We start from the raw sequence: 17,869 nt of genomic DNA on the forward strand, positions 1-17,869 counted from the left end.
CTGTAATTTTTATTTTCAGAACGTTTCTTCAATTCCCTTGAGGAGTGTGGCATCCGGATAGAGAACTTTCTCCTTAAAAATAAAATGTCTGAACTATATCTTTGTTTTTGTCTATCTTTTCAAGTTACCATATTGGATTTTGTTATTTTATTTTTATAAGTTAAGATAATGTGATTCTTTTTCTAGATTTTCTACTGATTTATATATATATTGATTTATGCAATGTGATGTATGGAATCACATATTTATTAAAATAAATACAAGATAAAATCAAAAGTAAAAAAACGTAAGAAAATCAAATACGAAGAAGAGTAAAAGACAAGGTAATTGCTGAACTCTCAAGTCTCAACCTTAACCCTCATAAAATAAAAAATAAACGGTAAAGATGTCAATGGATAATCGAAAATTTGTATTTGATCCGCATTCATATCCATTTTGGAGAATCCGTATTAAAAAAAAAAAATCACTATCCAAAAACTAGCCGAATCTGTTCGAAAACCGATAGGGTATTATCCGAATCCGTTCGAATATAATTGGATACGGATATGATAATGCCACTATCCGACCAAATTCAATCCATTTACATCCTTAACTAAAATCGAGTTAAAACTGATTTGTTTTTTGGTCAATCAGTTAAAATGATTCATAAATGGTGGGTATTACACAACTTGCTATCCGCCATTCCACGGTCCTAGAAGTCGGTTAACCTTTTGAGATTGGTGTGTGGTTTGTGTGATTACACTTTCATCAAACATAAAAAAAAAGGGGGTGTGTACTCTTTCTCTCTCTCTCTCTCTCATTATATTGAGCACTGTAGGCGTGTCTAAAATCTGGACTTCCCCATTGCGGATCTGAATAATAGGGACAATCAAAGAAGAGTGATGATTGCATAACATTTTGTTAAATCAAGAAGCCTGATTGTATAAAAGGACTCTACAAAAAGAATATGATAAACATGATACAAACAGCAAAATACACAGAGAGCCTATCCATTTATTAAGAAGCATCAGAGTGGGCCCCACCCTTTTTCCTCCTAGTAATTCTCTTCACAGCAACAGGAGCATCATGACCTGTGATCTTTTCCTGATGTTGATCATTTACAAGAGTTCTTGAGTTTAGCTGACTCCTCAACCGTAAAATCTCACCCTTTGCAGAAGCCAGTTCCTCCTCCAGCTTCTTTGCTCTCTTCTCAAAACTCTCCCTTTCCTTTCCTAGCTTCATCACAAGGTTGTGGGCATCTTGCACATTTTCTCGAGCTTCTTGCGATACAGATTTTTGCTCAACAAGGGACTTGTAAAGTATATCATTTTCATCTCCAAGGTTAGCAATTCTAGAGTTAGTCATTTCTAGATCTCTCGAAAGCAATAAAGCATTTCTATTCATCTCATTGAGTGACTTGGTGGCCTCTTCCAGGTCCATTTCCAGAGCCTTTCTTGCTTCCTTGTCTTTTAAGATTTGCTTTCCTGACGCCTCTAGTTCCTTCTTCAAAGAAGCAACTTTCTGCTTCTCTTCTTTTAAATCATGAGCTGCACTTTCTGCTTTTTTATAGACATCAACCAGTTCCTTCTTTAAGTTATCACGAGTTACTGTTACAGCAGCCAGTTCACTGGACATGCTTTGGAGCTCTTCTTCAGTTTCCTCCAGAAGTGCCTTCACTGATGCAAGCTCACCTGAAAATACTTCTGCAGTAGACCTCGCCTCATCCAAACTTTCCTTTAATGATTCCTGAGATTTGGTGAATTCTGCCCTAACCTTAGAAACTTCAGATGAGAGCTCTTCACATAAGTTTCTAGACTGTTTCAATTCTTTTGACAGATCAGAGACCTCAACCCTTGACACACCAAGAGTTTCCTGTGTGATTTGGAGCTCATGTGTCAGGTTTTGTACATTGCTCACTTCTATCTCCAGCAATTTCTTCAATGCATCCCTTTTTTGGGTTAAATTGGCGATTGCAGCCTGGAAGCTGGCTGCCTCATTAAAAGCAAGCTCAAGCTTCTCTTTATGCTGATGAAGTTCTTGCTCCCTTTTCACTAAGAGTTCAGCATCTGAGGCAGCTTTCTTTTCCGAAGACAACTTAAGATCGTTATAGTCTTTCTGAAGAGCATCAACGTTTCTGTTCATGTCATATCTTTCAGCAATTAAGGAACTTATTCTGGCATCCAGATCATCCATTGCAGAGTTCTTTAAATCTAGTTCTCTTTGAGTCATAAATAGTTGGCCTTTCACAGCTTTCATTTCTAAATTTGCTTCTGCTAAGTCAGCCTTGGCTTGCTTCCAGATAGAATCCAAGTTCTTACATTCCATTTCCTTCTCTACAAGTGAGGAACTGAGATTTCTAATAGTATCTTCATTCTTCTTCATCTCCACACATAGCAAGTTTATTCTTTCCTGCAAGATTTCAATAGAATACAACTTCTCCTTCAGGTTGGCTTCAAGCAACTTTTTGTCCTCAGCAGCCTTCCTGAGATCAGTTAGAAGTCTATCCATCAGGTCTTTATGCTCCTTGACTAAACTTTTCTCACTTTGTAGCTCTTTCTGTAAGCTTGTTAATGTACTGTTTGTTGAAGCTAGTTCATCTAACAATGACTGCTGTTCTTCCTTTGCCTTTTTAATTTGTTTGGCTCGTTCTTCTTGTTCATTCAGTAGCATTCTTTCAGTGCTGTTCTGCAGCGATTCCATGGCTGCTTCTTTTCTACTCAGTCTGGCATTTATCTGCATCTCAAATCCATACATAAGTATTAAAAACCACTTGCTCCATTATGACGAACCGTCTATTAACACAATACGCTAAGAATTCTAAATACATAGAACCAAAAAGATTGACAATTACAAGAACATAAAAAATCTTTATTATGGAGGTAAGGAGAGGTTATACAGATTCAATTGTTGCTGCAGCAGTTTCCTTCTCCTTCTGTGACGATGCATATAATGCACCAAGCACACCTGAACCAATAATGCCAATCGCATTCAAAAGTGCCACAAATGGATTTGGTTGTGCTTCTCCCTGATGTAGTTGCTGTGCACAAAAGCCTTCCAATTTCAGATGTTTCAAGCTTAAATATAGTTTAGCTTTAAAATATGTTCCATTACTTCTAAAACGCAGAAATGGGCAGAGGTACACACCTTTTGAAGATTTTTTGGTGTTTGAGGACCTTCACCCCCAGGCATTCTTATGCTTTTCTCATCTGCATTAAAAAATAAGAAATAAGTGATAAAAAGGGACACCAGCAGCCACGATTGATCAGATGAATGAAGGATTAAAATTAGTTGATTAAGAAAACAAAAACTTAAAGAATCAGAGTTTGTTCTAATGTCTTCAGAATTACATACATTAGGCATGAATGAATGCTTGAGGGTGAGCCTTGGTGCAACGGTAAAGGTTGCTCCATTGTGACCAAATGGTCACGGGTTCGAGTCTGGAAACAGCCTCTTTGCGAAAGCAGGGGTAAGGCTGCATACATTACGACCCTCCCTAGACCCCACAGTGGCGGGAGTCTCGTGCACTGGGAACACCCTTTTAGGCATGAATGAATGCTTGTTGGCACTTTGAAGGATACATATTAGGCACTACATAAGGCCACAAAGACAGTTATCTATGAAAATAGCCAAGTCTAATGCAATCTATAAAATGATCAAAGTTCAAAATGTTAAAATGCATTTCCGAATTGAACTATCCAGAGAAGACTAATCTGTTTAACATTATCGATATGCTATCTGCTTCAAAACATGTTCATAGGGTTTTGTGGGTCATCTAATATCAAACTTCAACTGTCCAAATGCTGCTGCAATCAACTTAGTAAACGGGTCTAGAGCTGTCAGGTTGAAAGCAAAACAAGGACGGCATTTGAAAGGAGAGATGGTCATTATAAACACTTATTCCAATAATCTGCAGATGACGTGAATAGCTCATCTTGAGATACACAATCAAAAGATGTGCTTTTATGGCTGTAGGATCCATCATGGTTCTAAATATTCCTCCAGCCAGCTGCCTTAGCTGTTATAACAACATTTCAATTTGCCTCTTGTAAGATAGGAAGATTGAATTGTGTAATTCCCCTTAGTCTTATGATGGGGATTAGTTTGTATTTATAATTCATTTAGAATGGTTACAAGAGATAAGAGTTTGTTACAATCTGATAAGATCAGCCTTAGCCGTGTAACAGCTTTTGTGTGGGAACTCTAGAGAGGGAAGCTGACTTAGTCTCAGCGTTATCTACAATTTGAATTTGAACTAGGCTCTTATCCGTAATACACACCCGCAAGTGAACTGTTCGGCTACAAACAGTGAGCTTGTCCTGAAGAGCACAAAAGCATGGAGCTGGAAGTCCCTTAGTCATGATATCACCAATTTGATCTGGGCTGGCAACAAACCGGATACAGAGGTGACCGGTGGTGACTCGTTCACGTACAAAATGGAAGTTGATTTCGATGTGTTTAGTGTGGAAGTGGAAGAGGGGATTAGCCGCAAGGTAGGTGGCCCCAATGTTGTCACAATAGGGGAGGTGATGCCAAGGTCGAGTAATAGTTGGCGCCGCTAGAGAAGCTCAGTGGAGGCATTAGCAAGGCCCTTGTATTCAGACTCAGTCGACGAACAGGCTATGTAATGTAGCTCTAGATAGGCAAAGGACCTACTAGAGGCCAGATATCCAGGATCTAACAATAAAGGAACCAAGGGGCTACTGGTTCTGCAGTTGCAATAGGGCAGAATTGTAGTTTTAGGTCAAAACTAGGGTTAGGTTTGGGGAAATGGGGGTAATTTTTATATGGTAATGCTAGGCAAGTCTAGGGGAAGCTAACAGTGTAGGTTTGAACAAGGTTTGAACAAAATTTCAAATTTCAGAAATTTAGGGTTAGGATTTCGGGTTTTTGGTTTTTAGAATTTAGGTTGAAATTAGGGTTTAGAGTGAGAATCTGCACCAAAGCTTTAGGTTGAGTTCTCCAAGGGTAGGGAAGAGCATTCGGCCAAGGTTGGGTGAAGTTTTGATGGTTGGATACGGCTGAATGGAAATTTTAGGGTTTTGGGGTTTTACAGAGATGAGGGGTATTAGGGTTTAGGTGTTAGGATGGGGCTGCAAGTAAGGTCGAGTGAAAGGGGAGGTCTAATGGACCTGTGGTTAAAATCTGATTGTAAACTGATGGGGGAATAGGGCTGGATAGGGAATTTAGGGTTTGAGAGACTTAGGGTTTAATGGAGATCGATTGGGGGTGAATAGGGTACGCTGTAGAGGATTAGAAGAAGAAGGATAAATGCAGAAAATTAAAATAACTTACTGGATTGAGCAATGGAGAAGGATAGAACCACCTTCAGAAAAGATCCACCCAGCCGTCACGGCGTAAGGAGTCGTAGGGGATCCACCTACCCTTTCCACCTTGATAGAACCACAAGGATATACATTCACAAAGAGCAGCAGCAGCAACTAGGCAGCAATACGATTTTTTTTTAACTTCATAAACTTGTGGGGGAGCCTCCCACGGTTTAATATTTATAATAAAAGGCTAATAGCCAAATCCTAATATAATCTAAACGCTTCCCTCACTTAAATCGTGGAAGGGAATGACTACAATTAAAAGCTAATAACTTAAAAAAAAAATAAAAAGACCCAATTGTCCCTAATAACTTAAAATAAAAGACACTTAATTAAATCACTTAAATTGAACCAATTGGATACAACCAATTTGAACCGGTTCAATTAAAAAAATAAAAATAAACTAAGTATTGGGCTAATCCCGTATGCAACCTATGTACCCCTAGTTTAGGCCCATTAAAGTAGCCTATTACATAGAAAACCCTTGGGATCAAAGGCCCAACATATATATATCCCAAGCCTAGACTTATTTCTAAAGAAATAAGCCCATTTCGATGATGAATCTGCATCAACTCTCCCCAGCTTAAAAAAATTCGTCCTTGAATTTTGCAGTGATGAGGAGGAAACAACATATGAGTAGCAGCTTTAACCATTCCAAAACAAAATTCTGGTGAGACGAGAACATTAGGGATAAAGTCTTCAAGGCGTGGAGCTTTATCTTCGAAGAACCATGGTGGCATAACAAACTCTATGTGTTCAACCTTTGACTCAACCGTGAATGCCCTATCCATAGAGTCTTCAGTGTTAGTAACCTTCTTAAACGCAAGCTCCACCTCTTCAAGGACAGCATTTTGAATGCCATTGTTTTCCTGTGGAATGTTATCAACCACCTCTTCATCTTCCACTGTTGCAGCTTTTCCTACATTGGTTTCTTCGACATAGACCACTTCAGTAGGATCTTCTACATGTTGACGGTCCATCTTTGAAGCTATAGGAGTGGTCTCTTTCTTTTCATCACAATTCACTATTACTTCAGCTTTATCTTCAACTTCCTTTGGCAATGAAAATTTGTATTCTCTATACCTGTCTTCCTTGTGATCTTTATACCTTTCTTTGTCATCTCTATAATCCTTGTGATCTCTGGGGTGACCTTTGTATCCATATCTGGGATTCCCATCTCTGTCAGGTAGCCTCTGTACCACCGAATTGAATCACTTAAATTGAACCAATTGGATACAACCAATTTGAACTGGTTCAATTAAAAAAATAAAAATAAACTAAGTATTGGGCTAATCCCGTATGCAACCTATGTACCCCTCGTTTAGGCCCATTAAAGTGGCCTATTACATAGAAAACCCTTGGGATCAAAGGCCCAACATATATATATCCCAACCCTAGACTTATTTCTAAAGAAATAAGCCCATTTCGATGATGAATCTGCATCACTACGGTATGTTGCTTCTTTGAGCTCCAGGAAATGAGGTTCGATCCAAAGTAAACGCAATAACCACTTATGGAACGGTGATTGTTCGGACAGCCAGCCCTAGCATTAGTGTAGGCATGAAGTTCGTCGTGGGAGAGTGCATGAACTAGCAAACCTTGTTAACTGAAAAAGGCAATGTCTGGGCCGGTCAGTGTGAGGTATTGGAGAGCTCCAACTATGCTCTGATAGAGAGTGGAATCATGGAATGAAGTGTCGTGGGTGTGGGATAAGGGGGTGGTGGAGCTATGGGTGAGCATGGTTTTGGAACCATCCATTCTGACATTGCGGAGGAGATCAAGTATGTATTTTGTTTGAGAAAGGTAGAGCCCCTACGGTGTTCGGATACCTTCAATTGCAAGGAAGAAGTGACGGCCCCCAAGATCCTTAATGGTAAATTCAGACCCAAGGGCAGTGATGAGTTATTGAACGGCGGTGGATCGTCAACGTAGACAAGGATGTGGAGCTGTTCTTGACTGCAATGACACACATATAGAGCGGTATCGAAGGAAGATAACTTAAAACCGAGGGAGGCAAGAAATGAGCCATGCTGATGAGACCAGGCGCGGGGGGCCTGTTTAAGGCCATACAAGGCCCGCTTGAGGTGGTATACATGATGAGGGAAGGCAAGATCAGTGAAGCCAAGAGGCTGCGTCACATAAACTTGTTCCTGAAAACCTCCGTGAAGGTAAGTGTTATGAACGTCAAGTTGGTGGAGAACCCAACCACAAGAAATGGCAATGGAGAGAACAATGTGGATGGTGGTGGGTCTAACAACGGGGCTAAACGAATCAAAATTGTCAATGCCTTCCTATTGGTGAAAACCCTTTACGACGAGGCGGGCCTGGTAGTGGGCGATGGAGCCCCCAAAATGACGTTTGATGCAAAAAACCCATTTATTGCCAACAAGGTTCATGGAGGGATAGTGAGGGACCAAGGTCCAAGTCCCATTGTGCATGAGAGTATTGAACTCATTACTCATGGCGGCACGTCACTTAGGGTCCTTACTGGTCACAGTGTATAATGTGGGTTCTTCTATGGGGGAGGGAAGGGAAGAGACGAGGGCTTGGGGTACCGGGTATTTAGTAGCAAGAAGGTTGAGCTAAGAGATTAGTTTTGTAATACTAGCCTTTAAGCGACTATTGGATATGCGAATCTGAAGGGTGGGGGAGGGGGAGGATGTGATAGGAGAAGCAAGGACATTGCCGAGAGGAGGGGGAGAGGGAGAGGGAGGAAGGTGGAGAGATAGGAGGGCGGTGGGTGCACGGTAGGAGTACAAGGCCACAGTTGATGAGAGGAGGTCGGGGAGAAACCATTGATTGAGATGGTGAGTGACCGGGTGAGGTTGTTACCAGGGGGAAGAGGGTCTCATCAAATGTGACATGGCAAGAAATGTAGGTGCGCCCAATGATGGGATCGAAGCATTTACAGCCCTTGTGTCTACTGCTGTAGCCAAGAAAGATGCACTGAGTGAACGATACTATAGCTTAGGATTGTTGAACGGTTGTAGTTAGGGATAACAGGCGCACCTATATGTGTGAAGTATCAAATAATCAATTTCGTGACCCAACAACACCTGAAATGGAGAACGAGATTGAAGCATTGGGGTGGGGAGCCGATTGATTAAGTATGTAGCCATTTCAAAAGTTAACACCCAGAAAGACATGGGGTGATTCGCAGGAGCTAACAGAGTTAACCCAGCTTCAACAATATGGCGATGCTTACGTTCAGCCCTACAATTCTACTCAGAGGTATGAGGACAGGAGTACCAATAGGCGATGCCATGTTGGGTGAAATAATGATCGAAACCCTGGTACTCAAGTGTGCCATCAGATTGAAACATTTGGATTTTGTAATTAAAGTAGGTAGATATATGCTTGTGAAATGCAATAAATATAGACAACACATCAGAATGACAAACAAGTGGAAAAGGCCAGGTGAATCAACTAAAATCATCAATAAATGAAATATAGTACTTATAGCCCTGAATCGAAGGCAATGCAGCTGGACCCCAGATGTCCAAATGAATCAATTGAAAAGAAAAAGTTGCAACAACATTATTCAAAGTAAACGGGAGTGTTACAAAACCAGAATCCTGCAACCAAACCAAGGCAAGGAGAAAGGAAAGAGAAGAGAGAAAAGAAGAAAAGAGAAGAGAGAAAAGAAGAAAAGAGAAGAGACAACCAAAGTTGTGGGAGGCTGCCTGTGGCTAGAATAAAATGCCTAACCGCAGGCCCCTCCTCTATTTATAATAATCATCAATAAAAATAACATGGGGACTAAAATACCCCTGTTCACGACATTGTTCACAGGAACAGTGTCATAGCCCAAAAGACAAAAATAGCCTTAGAAACTGAACACTGCCCCTCAAGCTGGAGCATATGCATAACCCATGCTCAGCTTGTTACAACAAGTATGAAAGCTAGGAGCAAACAAAGACTCAGTAAACATGTCAGCCAACTAGTCTTTGGAAGAAACAAAAGGAGTCTCAACAAGCTTCTTTAAAATTGCATCCCAGACAAAATAACAATCCACTTCAATATGCTTGATCCGCTCGTAATAGACCTGATTGCTTGCAATATATATATGGCAGCATGGTTGTCACAATATATTTTCATAGGAGAAGGCATAGGAAAACCCATCTCAAGGAGAGGAGAATGGAGTCGCACCAATTCAGATGTAGAATGAACCATAGCTATGTATTCCGCTTTAGCACTACATCTAGCAATGGTGGTCTGTTTCTTACTACGCCATTTAACTAGGTTACCTCCAACAAAAGTGCAGTAGCCTGTAGTAGAAAGACGATCACTGGCTAAACCAGCCCAATCAGCATCAGAGAAAGCAGCCAACTTTATATGCTTATTGGATAGATAAATAAGCTCTTTATCAGGGGCATACTTCAAATACCGAAGGATACGAACAGTTGCATCCCAATGAGCCTTCTAAGGAGATTGCATAAACCGGCTGAGGACACTGACTGCAATAGATATGTCTAGCATAGTGACTGTGAGATATATCAACTTCCCAATCAAGCTCCTATACTGATGCACATCTTTAAGAGGCTCACCATCATCAACTCCAAACTTTTAATGAGGATCCATAGGAACATCCATTGGTTTTGATGCAATCATACCAGTGTTAGGTAGGAGATCTAAGACATACTTTCTTTGGAACAAGCTAATACCTTTCTTGCTTCTCACAACCTCAATACCAAGGAAATAGTGAAGTTTACTCACATCCTTGGTCTGAAAATGTTGTTTTAGATGTTCTTTTACCTCTATAATACCAGCCACATCATTACCAGAGATGATATTATCCACATAAACAATCAAAAGATTCAAAACAATTATTTTATCTCCTCGGCGATGAACAAAGACAGAATGGTTAGAGTAAAAAAAAAAAACAAAAAAAGGGTGTATCCATTGCACGAGGCTCCCGCCACTGCGGGTCTGGGGAGGATCATAATGTACGCAGCCTTACCCTGCTTTCGCAGAGAGGCCGTTTCCAGACAGAATGGTCAGAATAACACTGTCAAAAACCACAAGAGATATCGATGGCACTAAAGTTCTCAGACCACACCCTAGGAGACTGTTTAAGGCCATAAATAGCTTTATATAATCTACAAACATGACCACTACTCTCCCCCTAAGCAACATACCCTGGAGATTGCTCCATATAGACCTCGTGCAGATCACCATAGAGAAACGCATTTTTAATATTCAATTGAAATAAGGGTCAATCAAAGTTAACAGCAAGAGAAATAAGAAGGCGAACAGAATTCAACTGGGCAACATGAGAGAATATCTTGAAGTAATCAACTCCATCAATCTAAGTATACCCTTTGGCAACCAGAAGGGCTTTCAGCCATTCAACAGATCCATTAGGATGGTACTTGACAGTATAAACCCAGCGATACTTAACCAAGTCCTTACCAAGAAGTAAATCTACTAAACTCCAGGTGTTACAGGTCAAAAGAGCATCCATTTCAACATCCATGGCGGCTTTCCAGCTAGGGAGTTGCAGAGCTTCAGTATGATTTTTAGGAATACTATTAGTAGAGAGAGACAATGCAAACTGATGACTAGAAGGACAAAAATGAAACAAGGAAACAAACTGATCTATAGGATACACAACCATAGACTTCAGAGTACAGGAACGTGCACCTTTACGCTTAGCGACTAGTAAGTCATCAGATAAAGTAGGACTTGGACCTCCACCAGAGGAAGAAGATGGTGCAGAAGGTAAAGCTACTGTAGCAGTAGACACCTGACCGAGCGACATCAATTTATTCCGTCACTAATATACCTGTAAAGGTGGTGTGAACGGAACTAAGGAGGGAATAAGAGGAGACTAAGGAGTGAGAGGAGTGGTCCACTCATCCGTAGAGGAAGATACATGGGGAGAGAAAAAGGAAGCACCTTCAAAGAAGGTGACATTAGCACTCACAAAATACTTCTCGGTAACAGGATCATAACACTTATAGCCTTTTTGAATCCGAGGATAACCCTGAAAAACACATTTAGTGAACTGAGGAGATAACTTATCAAGATGAGAGTGCATATTGTGCACAAAACAAATACAACCAAATACACGAGGAGGTAAGGAAGGAATAATAACAAAAACGGAGACTTACCGGCAAGAACGGAAGACGGCAGGCGATTAATCAAATATCAGCCAGTTAAAACCGCATCACACCAAAAACATAGGAACATGCATATGTAAGTATGTAACATAATAGCACAGGCTAACCTCTAACAAATGTCTATTTCTGCACTCCGCCACCTCATTTTGTTGTGAGGTGTAGGAACAACTAGTTTGATGAATCATCCCACGGGTAGCACAAAAAACAGAAATATCTCTTTACACATATTCCAAAGCATTGTCAGATCGAAAAACTTTAATGAGGATACCAAATTAAGTCTTGATTTCATTATAAAAAATGTGAAACATGGATAAGAAATCAAAACGATCCTTCAAGAGGTACAACCAAGTGAGACGAGGATAATCGTCCACAAAAATTACAAAATTCATAAACCCATGTTTATTTTTAACTCGACAAGGACCACAAATGTCTAAATGGACTAAAGAAAATAAAGACGGACTACAAGCCATAGAAAAAGAAGGGAATGAAGCACGATGGTGCTTTCCCAACTCGTAGGCCTCACATTCTAAACTAGACAAAGACTTAAAACTAAGAAACAAGAGTTTCAACCTAGACAAAGACAAATGACCTAACCGAAAATGCCATTGGAAGGGAGTCACACCACCAACGGTATGGACAGCAACAGAAGAAGTTGGGGCAGCACCATTGAGGTAGTACAGCCCATCCTTTTCATGCCCTCCACCAATCATCTTCCTCGTGTGAAGATCCTAGAAAACACAATGAGAAGGGAAAAAAGCTACAGAGCAATTTAAAGCCTTTGTTAATTGACTAACAAAAACTAAACTAGAAAGAAATTGAGGAACATGCAAAATGGAGGACAGATTAATGGAGGAGGTAGGGGACACTGTACCATGACCAGAAACAGGGGTAGAAGAGCTATTATCAAGAATGACAGACATAGAAGTATCATGGGTGGTAAATGAAGTAAACAAAGAGGACTTACTAGTCATATGAGCAGATGCAGAATCAATGATCCAGGGAGTAGAGGTAGTAGTAAGGAAGGCAGGGTACCTGCATGAGCTAAGGTAGCAACAGAAGTGGAAGCCCCAGTAGATGTATGAGTGGATGTCTCAAGACTCTGTAAACGGTGTAAGATCTAAGATATATCATCACAATTGGTAGATGAACCACCTGAGGAGGTTCCGGGTATGGTATCACTAGAAGACACTGTATCATTACCACCATCAGATACTGCATGATGGCTAACTGGGGTGCCTATTCTGTTTTGCCATGTTTGACCGAACAAGTCTCAACTGTGTGATTAGACTTGCCACAATAAGAACGCTGCCTAGAAGAACGGTCGGTATGCTGTCCACCAGAACCACGAGCACTAGACCCATGGCCTCCCCTTGGCCCATGGCCTCTACCACGACCACGACCACGACCAGCAATAAAAGCAGAGTTGTCCTTAATAGAGGAGTCAGATTTCACAGGGGAGACAATACGCTGAAGGAGAGAATATGTATCAGCAAGAGTAGGGATTGTCCCGCCAGCAAATAGAAGTTGGTGACCCTTCAGTCTTCAGATTAGAATTCAAACCAGCCAAAAATTTAGAAACAAATAATTCATTGCGCTGAACCTTGAGCTTCTCAATATCAGTGGTGAGTGGTTGGAAAACATTCAACTCTTCAACCATGCCCTGAAACGCACTATAATAGTCTTGGAGAGACTTGTCGAACTGTTGAAGTTGAAACAACTTCTCATAGAGGTCATAGATACGAGTCATATTCTTCTCTTGAGAATAGGTGTCCTTCAAGTCTTCCCACACACCCTTAGCAGTAGTGTGGAACATAACATTAGTAGCAATTCGGGCTCCATACTGTTCCACAACCAAATAAGTGTGATTGCATTTTCCTTCATCCATTCACCATATTCTTGGTCTTCAGAGGCAAGGGGATCAGATGTAATATAGTTGAGTTTATCTTTGGCCATAATAAAAACCTTCATAGCTCGAGCCCACAGTACATAGTTAGAACTCCTTTTGAGTTTGATAGAGGTGATGGTTACGTTCACATTATCCGTAAGAGGAGCAGTAGTCTTCATCTCAGTCATAATGAAGAAAGGCAAAGATGGGCAGCAGGAATAATAACCGACGCACCACAAGCAAGTAGAACTGGTAGCAAAATACTAGGCACAGAAGCAGCAGCAACAAACAGATCCAGCACCCGAAAAAAAGTCGATCATCTTGTCAGGGTTTTGGAAACCCAAAAAAAAAATCGGTCTGTAAGGAGGATATCTAATAGTAGAAGCAAGTAGAGTCCAATATGGAGCCAATACATTGCTGGAATGAAGAACCAGCAATAGGGTATACTTCCCAGAAGAAGTAAATTAGCAGATCAGCATAATAAATAAAAAAATAAAAATTCGAGCAGCAGGGTATGAATACCTCTTGAAGAAGCATAAATCGGTAAGGTTTAATAACCAATAGTAGCAACCAAGCAGAAGAAATGCAATGCACCCAAATAATCAGCCATTAACAAAAAAAAAATCACAAGAGAGAGGTTCTCTGGAACAGAAATCGATTTCAGGCAAAACCCTGAAAAAGTCGATTTTAGCAGAGGAGAGGGAAATCGACTGAATATTCTTCAATCAGCAACTCAGCAACTTGAAAAAGGCTTGTAGGCAATAATAGAGTCCTCCATTGATGAGAGACAGAGGCTTAAGTCATAGTAGATGCAGCAATAGGTGGCTGCACACCACAGGATTCAAAAATAAAATAAAAGGAAAAATCAGGAGAAGCGAGAATGAGAATGATTTGATTACAGTAGCTCTGATACCATGTTACAAAACCAGAATCCTGCAACCAAACCAAGGCAAGGAGAAAGGAAAGAGAAGAGAAGAGACAGCCAAAGTCATGGGAGGTTGCTTGCGGCTAGAATAGAATGCCTAACCGCAGGCCCCTCCTCTGTTTATAATAATCATCAATAAAAATAACATGGGGATTAAAATATCCATGTTCACGAAACTGTTCACGACACTTTTCATGTGAACAGTGTCATAGCCCAAAAGACCAAAATAGCCCTAAAACTCAACAGGGGGCTTGTGTGATTTTCCCATCTGATAGGAGGCACATAAGGTAGATGAAGTTGCGCATGTGATGGGGAACTAAGAGTGAGATATAATAGACTACAGGGTGCCCGAGGATGGATGGCTGAGTCGATCATGCCAAATGGACGTGGAAACCCATTTACCAAGGAAGAGAGCCGATTGTGGGGTGAGAGATGGAGGCTGCGCAGGTAAACGGGGTAGGCGGTAGAGACCATCTTTAATAATCCTACGGAGCAGGATTGTCCCGTACGAGGTTCCTTCACATATCAATAGTTGGGGTGAAACTCAGGGCTGACATTATTATCAGAAGTGAAGCGACATACAGATAATAAGTTTTTGGTTATTTAAGGCACCTGTAAGATATCATGGAGCTAGAAATCATAGGGTGAAGAAAAATAGTGACCAATATGGTGAATGCGCAAAACTACCCTGTTACCGACTCGAACTTGGTCATTACTGTTATAAGGAGACTGGATATTCAAGTTGACTAGGTCTTCCATGAGATGGTGAGTAGCGTCGCCGTCTAGATACCAGGCCATATCAAAGGAAGATGGTGGAGTGGCAAGAAGTGCTTGACGCTCTGGCGGAGGAGAGGCATGGTAGCTGGGATTGAACTGATAATAGCAAGACATGGTAGTATGGTTGGCACAATTGTATATCTGGCAAGTAGGGAGAGCAAGTAACACCATAGGAGATTGTTACTGCGGGTAGGAAAAGTTGGGGCTACATCCACGGCCGCGACAGGGACGACCAACACCACCAGTAGGGGAACGATGGCCACCACCACCACCAGTAGAAGGGTTGAAGGAGGACGAGCTCGATCCCTTGGCAGAGAGATTTTCTCAGTAGTGGGTATATCCAATGGGAGTAGAACATTGCTCCTTGAGAATCTCCTAGCTAAGGAGAAGGTCAGTGAAGTCGTCAAGAGATAGAGGATCCAGATGGCTAGTGATTGATGTGGTGAAGGAGTCACAGTCAGAACCAAGGCCAGACAGTGCTTAGAATCACATCCAGTTCAAAAACGGGCTGGGACGCAGCAGCGAGATTGTCAACCAGGCCTTTGATGCGTTAGAGATAGTCAATCATGGAGAAGGATCCTTTCTTGAGCTAAGAGAGCTGATATTTAAGTTGCAAAATAAGGGCTCGGGACTGAGATGCGTAGATGCGTGCTAAGGTAGTCCAAGATGCGTGAGAGGAAAAAAGAGCAAGGATATTGGCCAATGCATGCTCAATGAGAGAGGAGATAATCCAACTGAGGATTATCTTGTCCTACATGGGTCCAAAGGAGGAAGAAGGTGTGGAGGGAGTAATGAGTGAGCAGGGAGGGCAGGGAAAAGTACCATCAACATACCTGTATAAGTCGTAGCATGGAGGAGAGGGAGGAATTGGGATTTCCAAAGGAGATAGTTGGATTGATCTAGTTTAACAGGAAGAAATTGAACAACGTTAGAGGGGGAGACAATGGCGGGAGAAGAAGGAGGAGGAGGGGAGGTGGTGGAAGAATCCAATGAGGTCATGAATTTAGTTGACATGTGTCAGTGGCTCTAATATCATGTAAGATAGGAAGATTGAGTTGTGTGATTGCCCTTAGTCTAGCGATGGGGATTAGGTTGTATTTATAATACATTTAGAATGGATATAAGAGATAGAGTTTGTTACAATATGATAAGATAAGATCAGCCTTAGCCATGTAACAGCATTTGTGCGGGAACTCTAGAGAGGGAAGCTGACTTAGTCTCAGCCTTATCTACAATTTGAATTTGAACTGGTGTCTTATCCGTAATACCTCGACTGCGTCCTATCATGGTTCCTAGTCACAATTTGGATACTAATTTCTGCAGTTCTGCCACCATCAGCACAAGCAGGTGGAAATTTCTACAAAATTTGTTTATCATCCCATCACCTTTCAACATTCTTGTCAAGATCAACATAGAAGAAACCCCTTTTTCCACGCGGTGGAAACATGGTGGGGGAGACTGGTATATACTGGTAAGCAAAGAAATTTTTTTGGCTCTATATGGAAGAGGGATAAATATTATATCAATTTCAAAAACAGGGATACTAGATACATATCAAACCGTGCATCACAGTAGCCTGCAACCAGATAATTCACTAAACTAGAGAAAAGTAACATAGTGTAACCATTTACTCCACAGAGGACGATTACAAGAATAACAAACAACAGAGAAACAAGGATATTCAACATAAATGGAACCCTTGACACTGTGTTTTCTGGGGGAAGCCCTAAGCACTAAGAAATGGAGGAAAAAGAAAAGCCCACCTCACCAATTTCAAAGAACTTGGTTCTTATTGCAAGTCAAAGCCCAATAATCTGCCATTCCCATCAAAAGCAAAAAGGGCCAAAAGTTGACCAAAAATGAATAGAATCTCGAACTAACCTGTCATCAAAGCATCAACAGCTCTCGCCCTAGACTGAAGGAATGAAAAAGAAGATATAGCAGCACGAAAAACTGCTCTCCTCCTGCAGAATTTGGCCTCATTAGAATTTTCCGGCCGCAGAGAAGCTGCGGCAACTGTGCTTTTACTCTTATTCTTCTTATTGGGGTCTGCATTTTTTATGTTAGAACAGAAGAAGGAAGATGGAGAATAAGAAGAGGGCGTGAGAGATTGATATAGTGGCGATTGAAGAAAGGAAGAGCTCCCCATCACAAAGTTCATCGCTGTTGCTTCCTCCCAGAGATAAATGGAGCACTGAACAGTCTATTTCGACCATTGTAGTCGGCTTCTGTGAGCAGCAACCAAAATATTCCTTGCTTCTTCCAATAATTTCAATAAAGCCATTTTCTTGATAAACCAGGGAAATGGGATTTCGACCATTGCTTTTGACATTTTTTTGGGATTTTTACAAATGTCCCCCTAAAAATGCTCATTTGTTCAAATGCCCTTCTACAATTTTTTTAATTGCAAATTTTTCCTTAATTTTATAACAGTTTAGCACTTTGGTTGGATCGTTAATTTGGGATGTTAGATGTTAATTTTAGGGAATCTAATGACCAAAAATGCCTTTTTGATAAGAACCCACCAAATTCTCCTCATCTTTTCCAAATGGTTTAGGGTTTGAACCTGAAAATCAAACCCTAAACCATTTGGGGAAGATGAACCCTAAATCAAACCTCCAAAATTGAAATAGTACCTTTTCAAAGCCAAAACCTCCGACCCAGAGTAAAATATGAGAGTTTGAAGACTCTTTGATAACTGATTTCAAGGTTTCTTAACTTGTCAGCTTTTTACTAATTTTTGCACAATTTCTTCTTTCCACCATTCTTGCATCTTTCGTTGGTTCTTACAATTATTCCCACCCTTGTTTTCTTTCTTCTTAATGCCATGCCCCTGTCCATCAAACTAGGTTTC

At 40.9% G+C, this 17,869-nt stretch overlaps 1 protein-coding gene across 1 annotated transcript; it reads right to left on the reverse strand.

The window, feature by feature from the left end:
- Window positions 1-886: 886 nt before the first annotated feature.
- Window positions 887-17,209, reverse strand: LOC122671227 (MAR-binding filament-like protein 1-1). The gene is made up of 4 exons (XM_043868339.1): window positions 16,897-17,209; window positions 3,124-3,185; window positions 2,876-3,016; window positions 887-2,712 (listed from the first exon to the last, which is right to left on the reverse strand). The coding sequence occupies exons 1-4, from the start codon at window positions 17,174-17,176 to the stop codon at window positions 997-999; spliced, it is 2,199 nt and encodes a 732-aa protein (XP_043724274.1). The 5' UTR covers window positions 17,177-17,209; the 3' UTR covers window positions 887-996.
- Between the last annotated feature and the right edge of the window lie 660 nt (window positions 17,210-17,869).

Source organism: Telopea speciosissima, chromosome 8, assembly GCF_018873765.1.
Source record: "Telopea speciosissima isolate NSW1024214 ecotype Mountain lineage chromosome 8, Tspe_v1, whole genome shotgun sequence".
Lineage (NCBI taxonomy): Eukaryota > Viridiplantae > Streptophyta > Magnoliopsida > Proteales > Proteaceae > Telopea > Telopea speciosissima.

Bases quoted from the DNA above. Each gene is read 5' to 3' on its own strand.
- LOC122671227 (XM_043868339.1), bottom strand. From the start codon at position 17,176: ATGAACTTTGTGATGGGGAGCTCTTCCTTTCTTCAATCGCCACTATAT. The intron at 3,186-16,896 runs GTTAGTTCGAGA...TTTTTAATGCAG, and splicing joins TGTTGATGCTTTGATGACAG to ATGAGAAAAGCATAAGAATG. The intron at 2,713-2,875 runs GTATAACCTCTC...TTTGAGATGCAG, and splicing joins CTGCAGCAACAATTGAATCT to ATAAATGCCAGACTGAGTAG.